Source organism: Budorcas taxicolor, chromosome 9 (genome assembly GCF_023091745.1).
Source record: "Budorcas taxicolor isolate Tak-1 chromosome 9, Takin1.1, whole genome shotgun sequence".
Taxonomy (NCBI): Eukaryota; Metazoa; Chordata; class Mammalia; order Artiodactyla; family Bovidae; genus Budorcas; species Budorcas taxicolor.
Genome location: NC_068918.1, coordinates 26230427 through 26251642, shown reverse-complemented (window position 1 = coordinate 26251642; position 21216 = coordinate 26230427). Strand labels below are relative to the sequence as shown.

The window sequence follows — 21216 nt, the reverse complement described above, 5'->3', positions numbered from 1 at the left end:
ATTCTAAGCCTATAAAGCTGTTTTGTTCCATAATATTCTACTTAGAAAGTGTTCAGAAGAGTCACTGTAGTCTGGGAATTATTTAAAGATATGACTCAAGTAATCCTACTTTTCCTGTGTTTTCCTCATGGAAATATTCTTCTTCTATATTTTTAATGCTAGGATCTAAAACATTTAATCTAGCTTTTGACTGATGACTACCTAATATACAAGCACCTGTAATGCTTAAAGATGACTCTGAGGTCCCCTGCGCTTCTTGTCTTCTAAGATATTATAAAGTAAATACATACTTGACTCTTAGCCAGAAAACTACATTTGACCAAATGTTACATGTCATGGGTTAATTAAGTGCATTGGCATTCAGGATTTCAATTCATTTTCTATTTATCAGGCAAATACAAATGAAATGTAAAAAAAAAATGTATTATGGCAAGATCAATTCTGACAAGTTTAGACTCTGCTTCTTGCTTATCATTTCTCTGGAAGGATAGGCTAGTAGATAATGCAAAAGTGTGAAAACATAGGCAGATCCATACGGCTGTCATTTCATACCTAGAGAGTATGTATTTGAAACTATTTACAGATACTTCTAACCATAGATAGAATTTTTTTTGCTAATTTTTATATTACCCGAGTGGTTCGGTACATTTATTGTTGGTACTATTCTGAAGATAAATAAGGCAAACTTAAAATTAACATGTCCATGTTCACACAGAAGGACATGACTACAGACTCTCATATCCATACTTAATTCACACAGAACAATTCCCATACCTGAAAGGGCGAAATCGCCTTTCTGACTTTCACTTTCTCTGATTAGAAAAGCTCCCGTCTGATTTTCTGAATATAATAGTTGTTTTTCAGCATCTGTTCTCTTGATTGCTCCAAAGAACCATCTAAAAAGAGAGAGAGAGATGAACTTTAATTAACCAATCAACATTCATTTTTTTTTAAGGAGGAAGAAGTTTGTCAAGAAAGTATTTCAATATCACAGAGGCTTGATACTCTTCAGTGAAACTATAACAGGTACAAATGGTAGCTTTCGATACTTGACATGATTTTTCTGGATGTCTTCAATCCTCATCAGGAGTCTTCAATACATTAAAAAACAGGAATTCGGGTGATGTCTGCTATGACAACCCTTCTCACACGTGCATTTTGTCTGAGAAATACTGTATTCACTTTCTGTCAAATGTAAAGCTTCCAAGGTGGGCTTACCACTGCATGGTTAAGTCTGCCATGCTCCATGATCCAAAATTGCTCATCATCACCATCAGACTGTCCACTAACTCTCCTAACACCTGTTAAGAGGCAAACATTTCAATCCAGGGATTCATATACTTCGCATCAAACTGAGAACAGTCAAAAATGTAGTTTTCTGAGCTTTTCTGCTGCTGCTGCTTCTTTTTATTATTCCTTTTTGCAGCACACAGGCTTAGCTGTCCATAGTATATGAGATACAGGATTTTAGTTTCCCAACCAGGGATCAAACCCATGTCCCCTGATTGCAAGGCAAGATTCTTAACCACTGGACCACCAGGGAAGTCCCTCTCTGAGCTTTAATTTCCACCTTTCTCCACGTCCATCGCTGTCAACTCCTCCAGTAATGTAAAAATGATTTTGCATGTTTAGAAGGAAGTTTTCATCCATGGAGTGAGTGAGTGAAAGTCACTCAGTCATGTCTGACCATTTGCAACCCATGGATTATACAGTCCATGGAGTCCTCCAGGCCAGAATACTGGTGTGGGTAGCCTTTCCCTTCTCCAGCGGATTGTCCCAACCCAGGGATTGAACCCAGGTCTCCCACATTGCAGCTGGATTCTTTACCAGCCAAGCCACAAAGGAAGCCAAGAATACTGGACTGGGTAGCCTGTCCCTTCTCCAGCCAATCTTCCCACCCAGGAATTGAGCTGGGGTCTGCTGCATTGCAGGTGGATTCTTTACCAACTGAGATATGAGGGAAGCCCCTTCATCCATGGAAAGATTATATGGAAAAGATACTTCTGCCTGGGTAGCATCTTCTCAGTGTCCCCTCCACTTCTTATCTTTACCCTCTTATCCATTACATTCTAGAACTACAAGAGTCAGTAAATGAGAATGTGATCAACTCCAACAAAGAATTATGGATATTAATATCAGAGCCAGCTTGAAACTGACTATGTCAAGTCAGTAGGCACCAGTACGATAAAGAGGAAACTGAGATAGCCAGATTTTCATGAATAAACTTTCACTATGGGGTCATAATTTTTATCTTTATCATTAAAGATTTTAGGTAAAACATTTATCTTTCCAGGTTATCATCTTTTAAAATATAAGCCCTGTAAAGGAAATGTAGGCTTGAGGGAAAAGATACAGGCTGAGTGAGGAACTGCAGGCTGGGAGTGGCCCTCAAAATTGGCTCCAATTGTTTGAAGAGATCACAGGTATCAGGGAGTATGAGTGCACTAAGGTGATATAATTGAAAGAAGAAGTGGAAGAAGTTGATAAAAAAGGACATTAAAATATAATTACCTCCAGACAAAAGTAAGATGTTTGTTTACCATTTTCCTAATTATCAAATTTCAAATTATATAATATTAACTATATCAGCCAGGAAATGCCAGATTATGTTAGAGCAATGAACAACTCCAAAAGTCTCAGTGGTTTAGAGACACCAGAGATTTATTTTTTGCTCAGCTGCACATCCACTGGAGATCATCTGTGCTACATCCATCTCTGTGTCTACCAAAGAATTTCCATCTCCATGTTTCCATGACTGGCCAGGAGGGCAGGCTTGGAAACTGTGGCAAATCACAGGCTGGCTTCTGGAGCTTCTATTTAAAGCTTCTGCTCAAGAATGAGCCTCTGGACAAATAAGTTGTATGTTCATGCCTAAGTGCAAAGAGAAAATGCAATCCTACTATTTCCTCGAAGGCAGAAAACTTGGAAACACTGGGTGGACTACACTAATGACTACCACACTGATTCAATAACGGGAACCAAATTAATATCCGTAGACTATTGTTTGACCAACTGAAATTATAAAAGGCTTGGAAATGTTCCAACCTAGACAGCATATTAAAAAGCAGAAACATTACTTTGCCAACAAAGGTCCATCCAGTCAAGGCTATGGTTTTTCCAGTGGTCATGTATGGATGTGAGAGTTGGACTGAATATTCATTGGAAGGACTGATGCTGAAACTCCAATACTTTAGCCACCTGATGTGAAGAACTGACTCATTTGAAAAGACCCTGCTTCTGGGAAAGATTGAAGGCAAGAGGAGAAGGGGACAGCAGAGGATGAGATGGTCTGATGGCATCACCACCTCGATGGACGTGAGTTTGAACACGCCGGGACTTGGTGATGGGCAGCGAGGCCTGGCATGCGGCAGTCCAGGGGGTCTCAAAGAGTCAGACACGACTGAGTGACTGAACTGAACTGGTTGGAAGTGTTCCAAGGTGGCGATGGAATAAATTCATAGAAAAATAGAAATTTATTTTTTCCATCACTGCATAAATAAGTAAATAGAATAATGGAACATAATTAAAAACTCAAACAGAACCAAACATACAAATTAGGGATGAATCTATGCTGCTGCTAAGTCGCTTCAGTTGTGTCCGACTCCGTGCAACCCCATAGACGGCAGCCCACCAGGCTCCCCCGTCCCTGGGCTTCTCCAGGCAAGAACACTGGAGTGGGTTGCCATTTCCTTCTCCAATGCATGAAAGTGAAGAGTGAAAGTGAAGTCGCTCAGTCGTGTCCGACTCTTAGCGACCTCATGAACTGCAGCCCACCAGGCTCCTCCATCCATGGGATTTTCCAGGCAAGAGTACTGGAGTGGGGTTCCATTGCCTTCTCTGGATGGAAGTATAGATTAGTCAATAAATGATACTGGTACCATTCATAATCCATATGAAAATATTAATTGATGCTACTTACAGCATACACAATAATTTTACATAGATTAAAGACCTAATATACAAGGCAAACTTTAAAACATTCTGAGGATATTGGAGTAGGGAAGTTTTCCTCAACAATACAAAAAGAGACATAAGACATATAAGCCTTAAGGGGAAAGAAAGACTGATGACATCTATTGCATCACTATTAAAAACTAACAACACCAAGATTGCCATGAAGTAAAATTTAAAAATAAGCCACAGACCTAGAAAAGTTACTTGCACAGCATATAACCAAGAATAAGATTACTGTTCAGATTATATAGAGATATATATTCACTAAAACAATAAATAAGACACAGTATATACTATGACAAAAATTGACATAGTGTATACCTGATAGATGACAGAAAAGAAAAACCTAATAACCAGTAAAAAAAAAAAAAGGAAAGGAAAGAAGTACAGCTTTTATCTATTGCCAGTAATTATGAATATTAAGAATATTTAAATATAAAAATGAGAAGTGATTTCACTTTTCAGGCTGGAGAAAATTGAAAACTTTCACATTCAGACGTTGGGGGAAATGTGAAACAAGAACCTTTATACAGTACTAATGCTAGTGAAAGGTAATTGATACAATCCGTTCAGAGAGCATTTGGCAATATCTGGTAAAACTGAATATTTGTATACTACTTAATTTCCTCTCTAGGTTGTATACTCTACGTGCTCAAGGAAATATACCACAAGAACATTTACTAAAGAATTCTCACATTGAAAATTGGAAACAACCTAAATGTCCACTTCAGGGCAATTGATACATAAACTTAATTATGCATATAAAATGGATTACTATATGGGAGTTAAAGCAAATATATTGTTGAGGGACAAAAGGAAGTTCAAGAATGATCCATAACATTATAATGCCATTTATACAAAGTTTAAGCAAACACATTTAAAAAAACACATAGATTTTTATGGATAAATGCCATTGAGTGACAGCTAATGATGAAAATTCTGAAAGAGATGGGAATACCAGACCACCTGACCTGCCTCTTGAGAAACCTATATGCAGGTCAGGAAGCAACAGTTAGAACTGGACATGGAACAACAGACTGGTTCCAAAGAGGAAAACGAGTACGTCAAGGCTGTATATTGTCACCCTGCTTATTTAACTTCTATGCAGAGTACATCATGAGAAACGCTGGGCTGGAGGAAGTACAAGCTGGAATCAAGATTGCCAGGAGAAATATCAATGTCCTCAGATATGCAGATGACACCACCCTTATGGCAGAAAGTGAAGAAGAACTAAAGAACCTCTTGGGTAAAAGTGAAAGAGGAGAGCGAACAAGTTGGCTTAAAGCTCAACATTCAGAAAACTGAGATCGTGGCATCTGGTCCTATCACTTCATGGCAAATAGATGAGGAAATAGTGGAAACAGTGACAGACTTTATTTTGGGGGGCTCCCTGTTGGCTCAGAGGTTAAAGCGTCTGCCTGGAATGTGGGAGACCTGGGTTCGATCCCTGGGTCAGGGAAGATCCCCTGGAGAAGGAAATGGCAACCCACTCCCGTACTCTTGACTAGAGAATCCCATGGAGGGAGGAGCCTGGTAGGCTACAGTCCATGGTTTCACTTTCACTTTCAAAATCACTGCAGATGGTGCCTGCAGCCATGAAATTAAAAGACGTTTACTCCTTGGAAGGAAAGTTACGACCAAGCTAGACAGCATATTAAAAAGCAGAGACGTTATTTTGTCAACAAAGGTCCTTCTAGTCAAGGCTACGGTTTTTCCACTGGTCATGTATGGATATGAGAGTTGGACTATAAAGAAAGCTGAGCACCGAAGAATTGATGCTTTTGAACTGTGGTGTTGAAGACTCTTGAGAGTCCCTTGGACTGCAAGGAGATCCAACCAGTCAATCGTAAAGGAAATCAGTGCTGAATATTCATTGGAAGGACTGAGGCTGAAGCTGAAGCTTCAATACTTTGGCCACTTGATGCGAAGAACGGACTCATTGGAAAAGACCCTGATGCTGGGAAAGACTGAAGGCAGGAGGAGAAGGGGACAACACAGGATGAGTTGGTTGGATGGCATCACTGACTCGATGGACATGAATTTGAGCAAGCTCCGGGAGTTGGTGATGAACAGGGAAGCCTGGTGTGCTACAGTCCATAGGGTCGCAAAGAGTCGGACACAACTGAGTGACTGAACTGAACTGATAGTTAAAGTATTCAGGCAATTTCTTTTTAGACTCCATTTCCAGCAATGGCAAAATTTCTTCAGACAAATATTTCAAGCAAAGGAGCAACATGCATCAAATATACTGATCAATCCCATACATTTTCCTGGTTTCTAGTGCATTAATTATCCAGCAACATTAAAATGTTTGGTCCAAATGTAAATATGTAAACCTCTATAAGAATTATAATTTATCTTGCAGATTAAATTCTTAGAAATACAACTATATCTCCTATATCTCATTTTTCTAAAGAATAAACACTCCATTATGTAAGTTTTACATGCACACATTATATTTGTAATTTGGATAATCAAGTTTATAAAATGATGTGTTTTCTCTGCCCAATATACATAAAAGCAAACAGTTCTGTAAATCAAATGGTTAAAGATACGGTCATTTTACTACATTTGCAGAGAGCAACTTCTGTCTCACCCATTCTGGATTCTTGGACAATCACTTTACAAGGCAAATCACACCAGTAAAAAATTGATAATAACAATGAAATACATGAAACTATTAAGTTGGCATAAAAGTTTGTTCAGGTCTTCCCATAACATCTTGTGGAAAAACCCAAACAAACTTTATGACCATCCCAATTTCTTTGGGAGGAATGATGCTAAAGCTGAAACCAGTACTTTGGCTACCTCATGCGAAGAGTTGACTCATTGGAAAAGACTCTGATGCTGGGAGGGATTGAGGGCAGGAGGAGAAGGGGACGACAGAGGATGAGATGGCTGGATGGCATCACTGACTCAATGGACGTGAGTTTGAGTGAACTCCGGGAGTTGGTGATGGACAGGGAGGCCTGGTGTGCTGCGATTCAATGGGTCGCAAAGAGTCGGACACGACTGAGCAACTGAACTGAACTGAATGTTTAACTGGATGTATCAGCTCACTTAATATCTGGAATTTGACTTGATTGAGCTACCATCAAGAAGTGAAGAAAATAGGGCTTCCTTGTTGGTTCAAAAGAATTTGCCTTAACAATGCAAGGGACACCGGTTTGATCCCTGGTCTGGAAAGATCCCACGTGCATTGGAGCAGCTAAGCCCACAAGCCACAACTACTGAGCCTGTTCTCTAAAGGCCTGGAAACTGCAACTACTGTGCTCATGTGCTGCAACTACTGAACCCACACACTCTAGAGCCCGTGCTCCCCAACAAGAGAAGCCAGTGCAATGAGAAAGCACAACTGGAGAGAAGCCCCCACTCCTCACAACTAGAGAAAGCCCCTGTGCAGCGATGAAGACCCACCACAGCCAAAAAACAAATAAATATTTAAAAGAAGTGAAGAAAATGAATAAAACTAGTTTTCTGGATGCAGTGGCATTATAATGCCATCTTTCATACTCAAAGATGATGCTTCTGCTATAGATTGTGATCACTAGAGCGTATGCTGTTGTATAGACTAATGGGCAACTGATAGTGGGTTCCACCCTCTGCACATGTGAAAATTGTTCCTTAATTTGTGGTCTGAGCCTCGGGCAGAACTGTCATCCTCCTCGGTTCTGCCTTCAGAGCCCTTGCTGGCCGCATTCCGGAAGAGTACATCCACCACAGCCATTTTCAGTTCTCTCTGTAAGCTGTAGTTCTTATGTGCAGCAAACAGTGAATGCCAAGAAGAAATCAAGAAATCCTAAGGTTATAAAACATCAAAGAAGAGTCTTATAGAGCGTGATCCTCAAAATGTGGGTCAGCATCACATGGAAACTTAGAAATTTGCAGGCTTTCCATCATACCTACTGAATCAGAAAGTCTGAAGGTGAGGCCCGGCCACCTGGGTTTTAGTAACTTGTCCCCCAGTAAATCTGATGCACACCGAAGGCAGAACTACTGAGGTACAGGAACAGGAAATAGGTTAGAAATTTACATAACACCTCGGAGAATAAGCTAGATTTGGCACTTACATGTGAATAACTATCCAGTAAAATGACACTACACACACACATATAGGCATTTTATTGATATTTAATGAAAATAACCTTTATTACTATGCTTTATCCACCATGAAAGAGACCTTGATTAAGACTAACCAAAAAGAAGAGCTCCGTAGTAACCTATAACCTTGGAGAAAAATGCTTCAATTAGATGAAAATGGAGGAAAAAATACAATATTTTTTTAGACAAAAGGAGTATGTAGCTGAAATCCAAGATTTATTTTGCAAACATCTGAGTGTCTATTGTGTGTAAATTATATAGCCCTGATATAGAAAGATCTGCAAGACATATTGCTGGATACAAAAGGGTAAATTACAAAGTACTAGGAATATTATAATTTTATTTATATTCCAAAAGCCAACAAGTCAAAAATTACATGTGCTTACTTCTTTGGAGATTAGGGACAGATAAAAAATGATGACAAAGAACTTTCTATTTTTATTCCGCATTCTTCTCTGTAATTTGGATGTTTATAATAAGATGCAGTTATATCATTTCACAATTAATTTACAAAAAATGTTGAAAGAAGTCAATCAGGTACATACTACCAAAAAACTGCACGTTATAAAGATCTGGACTAGAAATTTGGGCTGTTAGAATAGAAAAATCTCAAAGGAGTATGGAATGAGTGAAAATGGATGAGCAGTGAAACAGATAGAAAATCAAACATGACACCAGGGTATCAAAACTGCATCACAGAAGGACAACGTACTCAGCAGCACATCAGAAGGCAGAGTGTAGTGAGAAGTAAGAGCTACAGCATCTCACTGCGAAGTTATGCCTGTATTTCCTCATTTGTACCTGGGACTAATAATCATTAGCCTGCAGTCTTGTTTTGAGATTAAGGACAGTCATGTGTGTAAAGTGATCAATGCCTGGCCACATTTACACTTAATAAATAGCACTTACTTTAAGAGGTTGAAGGGACAAGTTATATATTTGTTTTTAGACATGGTGGCTTGGAGGAAATGATGGAACACAAGTGAACATGTGAACGTGAGCTTAGGTCTCTGTGTCTGAACTGACTTCTCTGTTCCACCTGTCCAGTCTTGACTAGGCCACGCCGCCACCAGGTGGCAGTAGTCCATTTCACTAATCCAAAAAAGCAAACTACAGCAGTCAGTTCAGTTCAGTTCAGTCGCTCAGCTGTGTCTGACTCTTTCCAACCCCATGGACTGCAGTGCGCCAGGCTTCCCTGTCCATCACCAACTCCTGGAGCTTGCTCAAATTCATGTCCCTCAAGTCAGTGATGCTATGCAACCATCTCATCCTCTGTCGTCCCCTTCTCCTGCCTTCAATCTTTCCCAGCATCAGGGTCTTTTCCAATGAGTCAGTTCTTCGCATCAGGTGACAAAAGTATTGGAGCTTCAGCTTCAGCCTCAGTCCTTCCAATGAATATTCAGCACTGATTTCCTTTACGATTGACTGGTTGGATCTCCTTGCAGTCCAAGGGACTCTCAAGAGTCTTCTCCAACACCAACTCCAACTCCAGCACAGTTCAAAAGCATCAGTTCTTCAGTGCTCAGCCTTCTTTATGGTCCAACTCTCACATCCATACAGGACTACTGAAAAACCATAGTTTTGACTAGATGCAGCTTCGTCGGCAAAGTAATGTCTCTGCTTTTTAATATGCTGTCTAGGTTTGTCAAAGCTTTTCTTCCAAGGACCAAGCGTCTTTTAATTTTAAGGCTCCCATCACCATCTGCAGTGATTTTGCAGCCCAAGATAATAAAGTCTCTCACTGTTTCCATTGCTTCCCCATTTATTTGCCGTGAAGTGATGGAACTGGATGCCATGATCTTAGTTTTTTAAATGCTGAGTTTTAGGCCAGCTTTTTCACTCTCCTCTTTCACTTTCATCAAGAAGCACTTTAGTTCTTCTTCACTTTCTGCCATAAGGGTGGTGTCATCTGCGTATCTGATTACAGCTTGTGCTTCCTCCAGTCTGGCATTTTGCATGATGTACTCTGTATATGAGTTAAATAAGCAGGATGACAATATACAGCCTTGACGTACTCCTTTCCCAATTTGGAACCAGTCTATTAGTCCATGTCCAATTCTACCTGTAGCTTCTTGACCTAACAGATTTCTCAGGAAGCAGGTAAGGTGGTCTGGTATTCCCATCTCTTTCAGAATTTTCCAGTTTGTTGTGATCCACACGGTCAAAGGTTTCAGTGTAGCCAGTGAAGCAGAAGTAGATGTTTTTCTGGAATTCTCTTGCTTTCTCGATGATCCAGCGGATGTTGGCAATTTGATCTCTGGTTCCTCTGTCTTTTCTAAATCCAGCTTGAACATCTGGAAGTTCTTGGTTCACATACTGTTGAAGACTCACTTGGAGAATTTTGAGCATTACTTTACTAGCATGTGAGATGACTGCACTTGTGCGGTAGTTTGAACATTCTTTGGCATTGCCTTTCTTTGGGACTGGAATGAAAACTGACCTTTTCCAGTCCTGTGGCCACTGCTGTGTTTCCCCAATTTGCTGGCATATTGAGTGCAGCACTTTCACAGCATCATCTTTTAGGATTTGAAATAGCTCAACTGGAATTCCATCACCTCCACTAGTTTTGTTCATAGTGATGCTTCCTAAGGGCCGCTTGATTTCACATTCCAGGATGTCTGGCTCTAGGTGAGTGATCACACCATCATAGTTATCTGGGTCATGAAGATCTTTTTTGTGTAGTTCCATATATTCTTGCCACCTCTTCTTAGTATCTTCTGCTTCTATTAGGTCCATACCATTTCTGTCTTTTATTGTGCCCACCTTTACATGAAATTAAAGCAATAAGTATATATATATATATATTAAGCTAGCTATATAAGTATATATTAAACTAACTAAAGCTATAGTGTGATTAACTGGACTATATTTTACAAAAAAGACAGAATGTGTCTTTTTAAAAAAAAAAACAAAATGTATGCAGTGTTACTGAAAACTAACACCTAAATAACATAGATATCAATCAAAATTTAGAAAAATAAACCTGTGAATACTTGTGGTATCTCCATTAATGTTTCCTTATTTCATTTACTAGAGCCTTATTCTATTCACCCTGCTGCCTCACGGACTGGCACAAAATAGACACTCATAACTCCAATAAGATGGAGGTTATTTCCTCCTATCTTTATAAAAGGGGACACTCATCCTCAGTAACTTCTGGCTAATGTTTAGAAATTTAACAAATAATTTCTTTTCCCAATGTCTCCCTAACAACTAGGATGGCTAGCCTTAAACTCTAAAGACGGCTGCTGCTGCTAAGTCGCTTCAGTCATGTCCGACTCTGTGCGACCCCATAGACAGCAGCCCACCAGGCTCCACCATCCTTGGGCTTCTCCAGGCAAGAACACTGGAGTGGGTTGCCATTTCCTTCTCCAATGCATGAAAGTGAAAAGTGAAAGTGAAGTCGCTCAGTCGTGTCCGACTCTTAGCGACCCCATGGACTGCAGCCCACCAGGCTCCTCCGTCCATGGCAAGAGTACTGGAGTGGGGTGCCGTTGGCCTCTCCTAAAGATGGCTAGCTAGACTCTAAAAAAATAGATCTCTAATACCAATAATTGTATCCTCTCCAAAAATAGCAAAAAAGAAAGTGGGTAGATCAACTTGGCATAGCCACCAATGGGAAAGTACCCGGGGATGACTCCCCTGGTGAAATGCAGGTTAAGGATGTTTTTATTGCTGTCATCACAGTAACACAGGTTATTATGGATTAAAAAAACACCTATTGTCCCCACCAGTGTGGTTTGGGAGAATCAGCAAGACTAACATTTTTGCAAAATACCTACAGTTTGCAGGGTACATTCATAATCACATTTAGCCATTTATGGTACCTAAGGCTTGGAATCATGACTCCTTAAGCTATGGAGGTTCTATATGACTTGCCTGCACTAATCTGTGCTTCAGTAACATTGCCAGGAAAGCCTCTATCAAAGTTCCCTATGGTCCAGGTAATTTTCATGTCCTTTCCCCTTCCCTCCCCTTCCCTTCCCTTTGGCTCAGCATCCCTCTTGGCTTGTACTAATTAACCCTGCCACTTTTCCCCACTCTCCTATTATGATAAGGACAAAAAGATAATAATACTACTGATAATGTATTCTCTTAGTTTTCCCTCCTTTCCATTTCCGCCACCACAACCTTTGTCCCATGCATCATCACCATTTGGACTATGGCAATGTTTTACTGCTACCTTTAATCTTAATAGCTTCTGCTTCCAGATCACACACAAGGAGCCAAGTACCATGGCTGCAAGTTTATGTGCATCAGCTCAGTCTCTCTCCCACTTGCTCACCACCACCACTAGATTAAGCGTCAGAAAACACGACCTGGTACCTCTCACCAGTACATACACATAACACATGTTTTAAGGCTTCCCTTTGCTCATGGAGTAAAACCTTTATTAACTCACCTCCATGTGGCCACTAGCCAGTTCTTCAGCCTTATCTTCCCTATATCAATTCTGCTCCAGCTAAACACATCCTCTTCCCGCTATTGGTGGTAGCATCACTTAAAACCTGCCTCCCTAGCATTCCTTCAGTGCTCAGCCACTACTCCTCTGGTTTGGCAAGACACACACAAAAGCTAGTGCTGCACAGTAGTACTTTTATTTTGAGATTAGTCCCTGTGTTCACCTGAGGCTGCAGACCTCCCTGGCATAACGACTGAGTCTGATAACAGCACATATGCTTTTTGGAACAGTTAAATAAATACTTGCTGATGAAGCAGCTAACACATTGTATCTCAGTGTGGGCATTTTATATAGTCTTTTGATTTATACTGAATGTTGGACTTAATGCCTGTGTTTCACGTAATCTTTTATTTGTTCTTGCCAAAGAGCGTGGAGGGCAAAGCATTTAAGGAAGAAACCTTATCTGCTCTGGGCCAGTCGCAGCACAGATTTGAATGTTAATTGGGCTCAGACCACAGATTTCAATCTAACCACTCTCTTCTGCCAAAGGGAACAGTTCTGTGTGAATGTAGAGACCAAAAATGAAGCTGACTTTTCTGTCCTCCAAAACTCAGGGATATCAGGGCTGCACACAGGAAAAGAGTGTGTGATAAAGTCACAATGTCACATCCGGTATCTGAGGTAGGACTTGCAGTCACAGAAAAACCAGGAAATTCCTTGTATGGGTCATTTGATAAAGCTTTGTTGTTGCTATTGTTCACCTTTGTAGTCATCATGAAAGGGGACTTTTGAAGGAATTTTCTCAGGAAGTAAGGTTAACTAATTGGTACTTTCCCTACTGAGAAAGGTACAGTACCACGTGTTTATGAAAGCATCTGATTGTAACCTGAATCCACTTCCCTGAGTCTAGTCATCAAAAGTACACAGTTCCTCACAAAAAGTTTAGGAAGAATACAACAAAGTTTAGACAAGCCTTCAGTCTCAAGGCACACTGTTTTTGCTTCGCAACCATTTCAACAGAGTAAAAGGAAATAAAAGTTAATATTTTTAAAATAAAAACAAAATGTGTACATATATGATGGTGTTTCCAATCATCAAGCCTGAAATAAAAGTGAAAAATTTAACCTATGTACTCTGTTTTTGTACATTTGTGATAATGCTTGTCCTAGAAACTAGAGGAATATGGGTTAGAGTTGAAAGCGTTAAACATTAAATGGTTTCTATCTTTGTCACACCCAAAGAAAGTAAACTGATTTTCTAATTCCTGGGGAAATGCTTTACTTCGCAAAACATCACACATGTTCATTCCCATTTCTTTCTTACATGAATAAGCTTTGAGGTGCTAAGGTTTCTTTTTAATGGTTATATGGGTCACTAATTTCAGAGTGACTTAGTTTCCTACCCCTCAAAAATAGTTACCTTCTTTCATGAATCGTTTTCTTTCTCACTCCAAGACAGAAAGCTACAAAGAACTTTTTAATTCACTTAACTTTATAGAATTTTAATTTCCAGTGTCATGAATGATATTTATCTCAACCCACTTTATTTAAACCATTGAGTATTCTTTAAAAAGCTACAAAATAACTTTTTCTTTGAGAACCATCATCATGGAAAAAAACAAGACCCAAGGTTTGGGTCTAATCAGTGGGTGGTCCCTGTGTGCGCCTGCTCTGGATGGGTTCATACAGTCATGTATTGGATTTGGCAGGCCAGTCTGAATTTTCTGGATAACAAGTTTCTCATACAAAAAGAAAAAAAAAAAAAAAAAGGAGCATATATATCCTTTTTATAAATGTCAGAGATTATATTCAAAATATTTTGTGACTGATACAGCACAGGTACCCATTATTAGAACAGACACCAGCAAAACCAGAGGCTCATGTTTAACTTTCAACCATGGTACTTATCATTTCAACACTAAATGATGCGCTGTGTCATCCCTCACTTTCATTGAATTCTTTATTCCATATAAAAGATAGGAAACACCTTTAAAGTATCTTTACCTTCTCGTTACCATACAGGGTAATATTGATATAATTTTCTATATGCTTATATGCTGAAATATATCAGTTGTATTTACTTCATAAGCATATGAAGAACAGATGAATGCAAGCAAAAGAGGAAAAGAAGAATGCATTCCTTTTCCTTTGAGAATTTAGAGTATCAACAGAGGGGCACAAGATCATTTTAACTGGGTAATAACTCGAAAAGAAAGCGATCAAACAAAAAGAGCATTTAATCACCAAGGGGTGCTGTCAAAGATATGAACAATTAACAGTGAGTCAATGATGGAAGCCTTCTTAAAGAAAACACACTTTGAATACAGGTTTGGGAAAGATGAGAAATCCAAAGACATGAAGGGCAAGGGCATGTGCACAACGGAAGAACCAGCAAGGTGTCTGTGAGCAGGTTGGTTTGGTTGGCAACAGTGAAGGGGGAGGGACCATTAAAGGAAGAAACAAGAAAACCAGTTCTTTGATGTTTATAGGTAATTGCAGGTGGAAACTACTAACTCAATGGGAGAAGCAGATCATCAGCAAAATTTTAAAAGTTCATTGGGAGGGTAAGATATTCCACTTAAGATTTTAAATGGGAGATAGTATTAAGTTTGAGGCAAAATGGCAGAAAATTTTGATTTGTACTTTAAAAATTATTTAGTGAACAAATTTAAGAGATGACAATATGGAGTGTGGAAACAAGAATGAATCCTTCTGTGGGAGGAACACAGGAGAGTTGATCAGAAGTTCAGAGCTGCAAAGAAATTTTTACGTGGGTCCACGAGTGAATCTTTGAACTTCACTGTAAACGTGTTTTAATGAATATATGCATTTTTCTGGGACATGAATCCATCGTTTCTTTAAATTCTCCATGACACCTATGACAGAAAATACTCATCTTCCTTAATAAGTTTAGGTGGTTTTTTTCAGGTTCACACAAGAACTGGTGACAAAGCTATAGCTACAGTCTACCAGCATAAAATTCATCCACTCATTCATTTTTCACTCAACAGTGACAAGGATTCATCTAAACACCTACTCTGTGCATGCACAGTTCAGGCTGGTAGAATTACAGCTGAGAACGGAAGGAACATGAAATCCTGCTGAAGGAGGAAACAGACAGAGCAGGCTCCAGCTTGAAAGCAGGACTCCATCCTGGGCCAGACTGTGGACTTTGAGCTAAATGCCCAGTATCTATGGAAATGACACACCAACTGGAAAACCAGGCCCCCTGGATGGAAGAACCCCAGGGCTCATACCTAGACTCTCCATTGCCTAAAAGAATACCCTAATTATCTGTGTAACTGAATAGAATCTTAAATTCTATTATGCTTATTGGAGTATGACCACAGGCCTATTGATAATTGTCCACTGTTAACTACCTAGGCTTAAGGCATATGAATCACAGGTTAACTTTGATTGTATCTTTCTCTTCCTTTGTTCAGACTAGCTTCAGGGAATTTGGGGAGGTGGGTTTGGGCACATACACTTAGGGTATATAAGGTTTTCACAAAAACTGGTCGGGGTCCTTGGCCAAGAGGAGACTCTGCCTTGGGCCTGCTGGTGCAATAAACTGCGCTCCACTATCTGCATTGTCCTTCTGAGTGAGTTTGTTTCCTGGAACGTGTGGCTACAACACTGCCTCTGTGGATCTTGCATACTAATGGGGAAGGACAGCAACAAACAAAATACATGAGTAATTATACAGTGTTCAAAGGCGATATGTGCAAAAGAGAAAGAAAAAGAAGCAAAGGAAGGAAGAGGGAGATTGCATTTTTAAAATCACTCTTAGTAGGCAGCAGTATGTGGCAGGTGGAATTCCAGAGGGTTTTGCTTGCGTTTCTAAACTCAGAGTAATCAAAATAAATAGAGATGTGGAGAAACACTGAATTGCATCTTTGAGAGGAGTAAACGAGTGAGGATCATAATCTACCCTAGGACTGAAGCCAATATCCAGATTTTTCAACTGCAATTTGGCCAAGATCTGTTAGCAGATTTTTTTTTCTAATTAAAGAACAAACAATGCCCATCAACTTCACTCATGTTTATCAGTGACATTTATGAAAATGCAAAACACCAGGAGCTATGCTTATTGGAGTATGACCACAGGCCTATTGATAATTGTCCACTGTTAACTACCTAGGCTTAAGGCATATGAATCACAGGTTAACTTTGATTGTATCTTTCTCTTCCTTTGTTCAGACTAGTTTCAGGGAATTTGGGGATGTGGGTTTGGGCACATACACTTAGGGTATATAAGGTTTTCACAAAAACTGGTTGGGGTCCTTGGCTAAGGGTCGTTGGCTAAGGGTCGTTCCCAAGGGTCTCCTGGGAAGCAGTGGCTCTTTAGCCAAGGAAAAGTGAGCAACCTGTTTAACGGGAAGAGTGTTGTTTTATGAAAAATAACTATACATAGGATAGAAATACTATTTCTGATTATACTAGAATAAATAAAGTAGGATCCATTCATAGACATCTCTTAAAGCCATATAAAATCAAACTATTTAAATGAAATTATCTTTCACATTTGGCAAATATACAATGAAGAACAAAATCTCTGTCTAGTCTTAACCCATATATGGCACAAAGACACACACATATGTGTGGAAAAGGATGTGTAAATATGTGTGTGGGGGTCGGGGGAGGAATGTGTCTGCAGCTACCATTAATCTGGTGTGCACTAATTGCACTGTCATTTTAGGGATTTAAATGAAACAGGTGTTCCCAGGCAGACAAGGAGTGAGACAAAGAATTCAGTAAAGGTCAGAAAAAACATTGCTTTTCCTTTTTCTTTCCATAATCTGACCCTGTGTACACAGCTACCCACTAAAATTGAATATAATTAACAATTACCAATAATAACCCTAGCATAAATAACTGATGCTTATAACCTTCATAAATGCCACCCACTGGACTTTGAAATGCTAGAAGCTGAACAGTCCATACAGCAGCTGGTTCTTGTCAAAAGGAAAGCCAGAAGCAGTGCCAGGAAATACACCTTTTGTTTTCAGTGTCAACAAGCTATTTGTCAGGAAACAAAAGGAAGGCTATGCCAGCCCTGGTGGATGTTTCTGAACCTGAAAATTGGTTTTCTGCCTGTTTTTGCTTAGAGTTAGAGAAAATGGTGGTTGCAAAAATATATTAAAACCTCACTCCTGGGAACTGTTAGGAGGAAAGGCTGTCTGAGAGAATGAAAGCTGTCACTCAACACCCACTCTGCTACACACACACCAACGAGCACCACCTAACTTCCTCCAGGGCCTCAGTTTCCAACCCCCTAAGTCTGCATAAGAATGCCAGGCAGAGCAGGTACCAGACGAATGCCCCCAGGCTGAGGTGGAGCTGAGGATGCTGAAAGTTCCCAAGTGCAGCACACAATTCAGAGGCAGGAAGCCAAGTACCTAGGGTCTGAAAATTACAGCCTTGTTTAGGTTTTGGTTTTTATTTTTTAGAACAGACTTGTGGACATGGGATGGGGGATGGGGGAGGGGGGACAAATTGAGAGAGCAGCAGTGACATGTCTCAGTTCAGTTCAGTTCAGTTGCTCAGTCATGTCCGACCTTTTGTGACCCCATAGACCGCAGCACACCAGGCCTCCCTGTCCATCACCAACTCCCAGAGTTCACTCAAACTCATGTCCATTGAGTCGGTGATGCCATCCAGCCATCTCATCCTCTGTCGTCCCCTTCTCCTCCTGTCTTCAATCTTTCCCAGCCTCAGGGTCTTTTCAAATGAGTCAGTTCTTTGCATCAGGTGGCCAAAGTATTGGAGTTTCAATTTGACATGTATCAGTTCAGTTCAGCTCACTCAGTCATGTCCAACTCTTTGCGACCTCATGAATCGCAGCACGCCAGGCCTCCCTGTCCATCAGCAACTCCCGGAATTCACTCAGACTCATGTCCATCGAGTCAGTGATGCCATCCAGCCATCTCATCCTCGGTCGTCCCCTTCTCCTCCTGCCCCCAATCCCTCCCAGCATCAGAGTCTTTTCCAATGAGTCAACTCTTCACATGAGGTGGCCAAAGTACTGGAGTTTCAGTTTTAGCATCATTCCTTCCAAAGAAATCCCAGGGCTGATCTCCTTTAGAATGGACTGGTTGGATCTCCTGGCAGTCCAAGGGACTCTCAAGAGTCTTCTCCAACACCACAGTTCAAAAGCATCAATTCTTCGGCGCTCAGCCTTCTTCACAGTCCAACTCTCACATCCATACATGACCACGGGAAAAACCATAGCCTTTATATACACATGTAAAATAGACAGCTAGCGGGAAGCTGCTATAAAGCACAGGGAGCTCAGCTCGGTGCTCAGCTCTGTGCTTTGAGGAGACAGCCTTTCTCTTACATCTGTATCTTCGACCTCAAATCTTTGTTCTCTCTGGTCCACTCTGCTCCATGTTGGACTGCACTCTTATTTTCAACCCCTCCAACAAGTCATAAATTTAAAGCAAATATTTAGAGACAATCTAGAATAGAAAGCAAGTTCACACGTACCAGAAATCTCTGTTCTTAAAATTTTAATATCCTTTCCCCTAAAGAGAAAACTTGCCAACACCTTCTTTTCCTTCAGATCCAGGGCCCTACTTTTACAGAGTTTTTTCAATAAAATACCCCCCGCTGCTGTAGGCAGGGCAGTTTGGTCTGGGCCTCCTGGAGATTCCAACAGACATCAAATTATTCTTTCAGTAAAGGTCCATGCCCTCCAGATCTTGATTCTCATCAACACCAACAGTGAGAGTTTTGAAAATAGAATTCTCTTCAGCACATCAAATCCTTAGGTAAGCAGCTCTCCCACCACTGGCCATATCAGAGCATGGCCACGTAATTATACATATTCTCGTGTCAAGGGCAAGGACACACCCAGGCTTAGGGGTGAAGGGGCAGAGTTTCTTCCAGCTACAATTATCCTTTAAATAATGCAATTTTATTAAAATAATGGATTTCTTGAATTAGGTTAAAATATTTGCTCTCTCAAAGTGTCTTAATAAGGGGATACATTCCAATGATACACAATGTAAATATTATTTATAAATAGCATATAAGCTATTTGTATACAAGTTCCCAGGTGGCGTCAGTGTTAGAGAGTCCACCTGTCAAGGTAGGAGATAAAAGAGGTGCAGGTTTGATCCCTGCATCGGGAAGATCCCCTGGAGAAGGAAATGGCAAGCCACTCCAGTATTCTTGCCTGGAAAACTCCATGGACAGAGGAATACAGGCAAGCTACAGTCCATGGCATCACAGAGTCCAGTACAAGTGAGCACACACACACTCACTTGGTATGTGTTCTAAGAAGCTGAACTATGCCCTGCATGGATGGCCACCTTACTAATTAACCAACTGTAATTCAGTAAGATTTCATTTCATACTTTTCGTGATACAAAGATTTTCCCACCTACTAAAACACTAGTAGCCTGGGATTAATTAAAGAACTCAGTGAAATATACAGTATAATAAACTCTGACCTGTCAGTTGTATCCCAGAAAAGAGATTTTTTTTTTTTAATTGGAGGATAATTGCTTTACAATGTTGTCCTGGTTTCTGCCATACAACAGTGTGAGTCAGCTATAAGTATACATATGTCCCCTCCCTCTTGAGCCTCCTTCCCAACCTCCATCCCATTCTCTAAGTTTTTATCGCAGAACACCAGGCTGAGCTTCCTGTGTTATCCAGCAACCTTCCACTACCTACTATTTTACATACAGTGATGTATATGTTTCAGGGCTACAGAAAAGATTTTTAAACCTTATAGATTTGAAAAGACCTGCTATTGGAATGACAACACAGGACAGGAACACTCAAGAGCTTCAAGATTGGAACTCTCAATAGGCATGAGGTTTTTACCAGGCTGAGTGATGGTAGATTTATTATATAAGACCCCTCCTTCCCACTTAACTCCTACTCTTCCTTTGGATTGTAGCTTAAGTATCTCAGGCTAAGAAATCCTTGTCTGCAAGCCAGGTGAATAGGAGCACCACATTCCTTTCCTTGTGGTTTTTAAAAAAATATTTTTTGATTAATTCTCACTTCCCTACCATACTTGTAAGTGCCAAGAGAGCAAAACCCTATTTTTCTGCTCATCACTCCAATGCTCAGAGCCTACCACAACACCTGGTATTAAATATACTATCAGTACAGACCATGAATGAATGAACAAATGATTATTTGGGGATGTGAGTCTTACCAAGTTAAAGTGAGTCCTACAAAGTTAAAGCTAACCAAATAACTTTTTAAAATAAGACATTAATATAGACAGAATCATCTGAAGGTTTCGAACAGAGAACAAAAGCGTAAGTCAGATTTTTATCAGTCATTAATTTTCTCATAGCCAATCAGATGATCACAGCCCTACAAATAAGGGGACAATAACAACAATCACCATAAGGACAGCACCTGGATTTCACTTCACAAGTCACTGTGTCATCAAACCTACATCATGGCACTCATTCTCATGGCAAATCTTGGGGGAGTCAAAGCAGGTGCTTCAATATCCTCATTGTGTGGAGGAGAAAACTAGAGCCAAGAGAAACAGCATAACCTGGTCAAGTCATGGAGGTAACAGGCAGTGCCAGAGTGTTGGCAGATGTGCAAAGCACTTCGGTGCAATTTCCCTAATACTGTGCAGAATGTGCAGTAAGAAACATGTCCACAAATCAAAATTTTACTCTACAGAGTGGGTCAGAAATAAATAGAAATGATTGCATAAAGGGGTTAAAAATATTATAAAAAGATATTTTAAAATTTTTACCTAAATTTGTAGAAAATTGC

General features: G+C 40.1%; 1 protein-coding gene across 1 annotated transcript in view; it reads right to left on the bottom strand.

Moving 5' to 3' along the window:
- The window catches only part of FRK (fyn related Src family tyrosine kinase), a 98499-nt gene that overhangs the window by 37752 nt on the left and 39531 nt on the right, over window positions 1-21216 (bottom strand). Inside the window, exon 2 of the mRNA XM_052645829.1 lies at window positions 775-896. Within this exon, the coding sequence (XP_052501789.1) occupies window positions 775-896 (122 nt within the window). The remainder of the gene's footprint in view (window positions 1-774; window positions 897-21216) is intronic.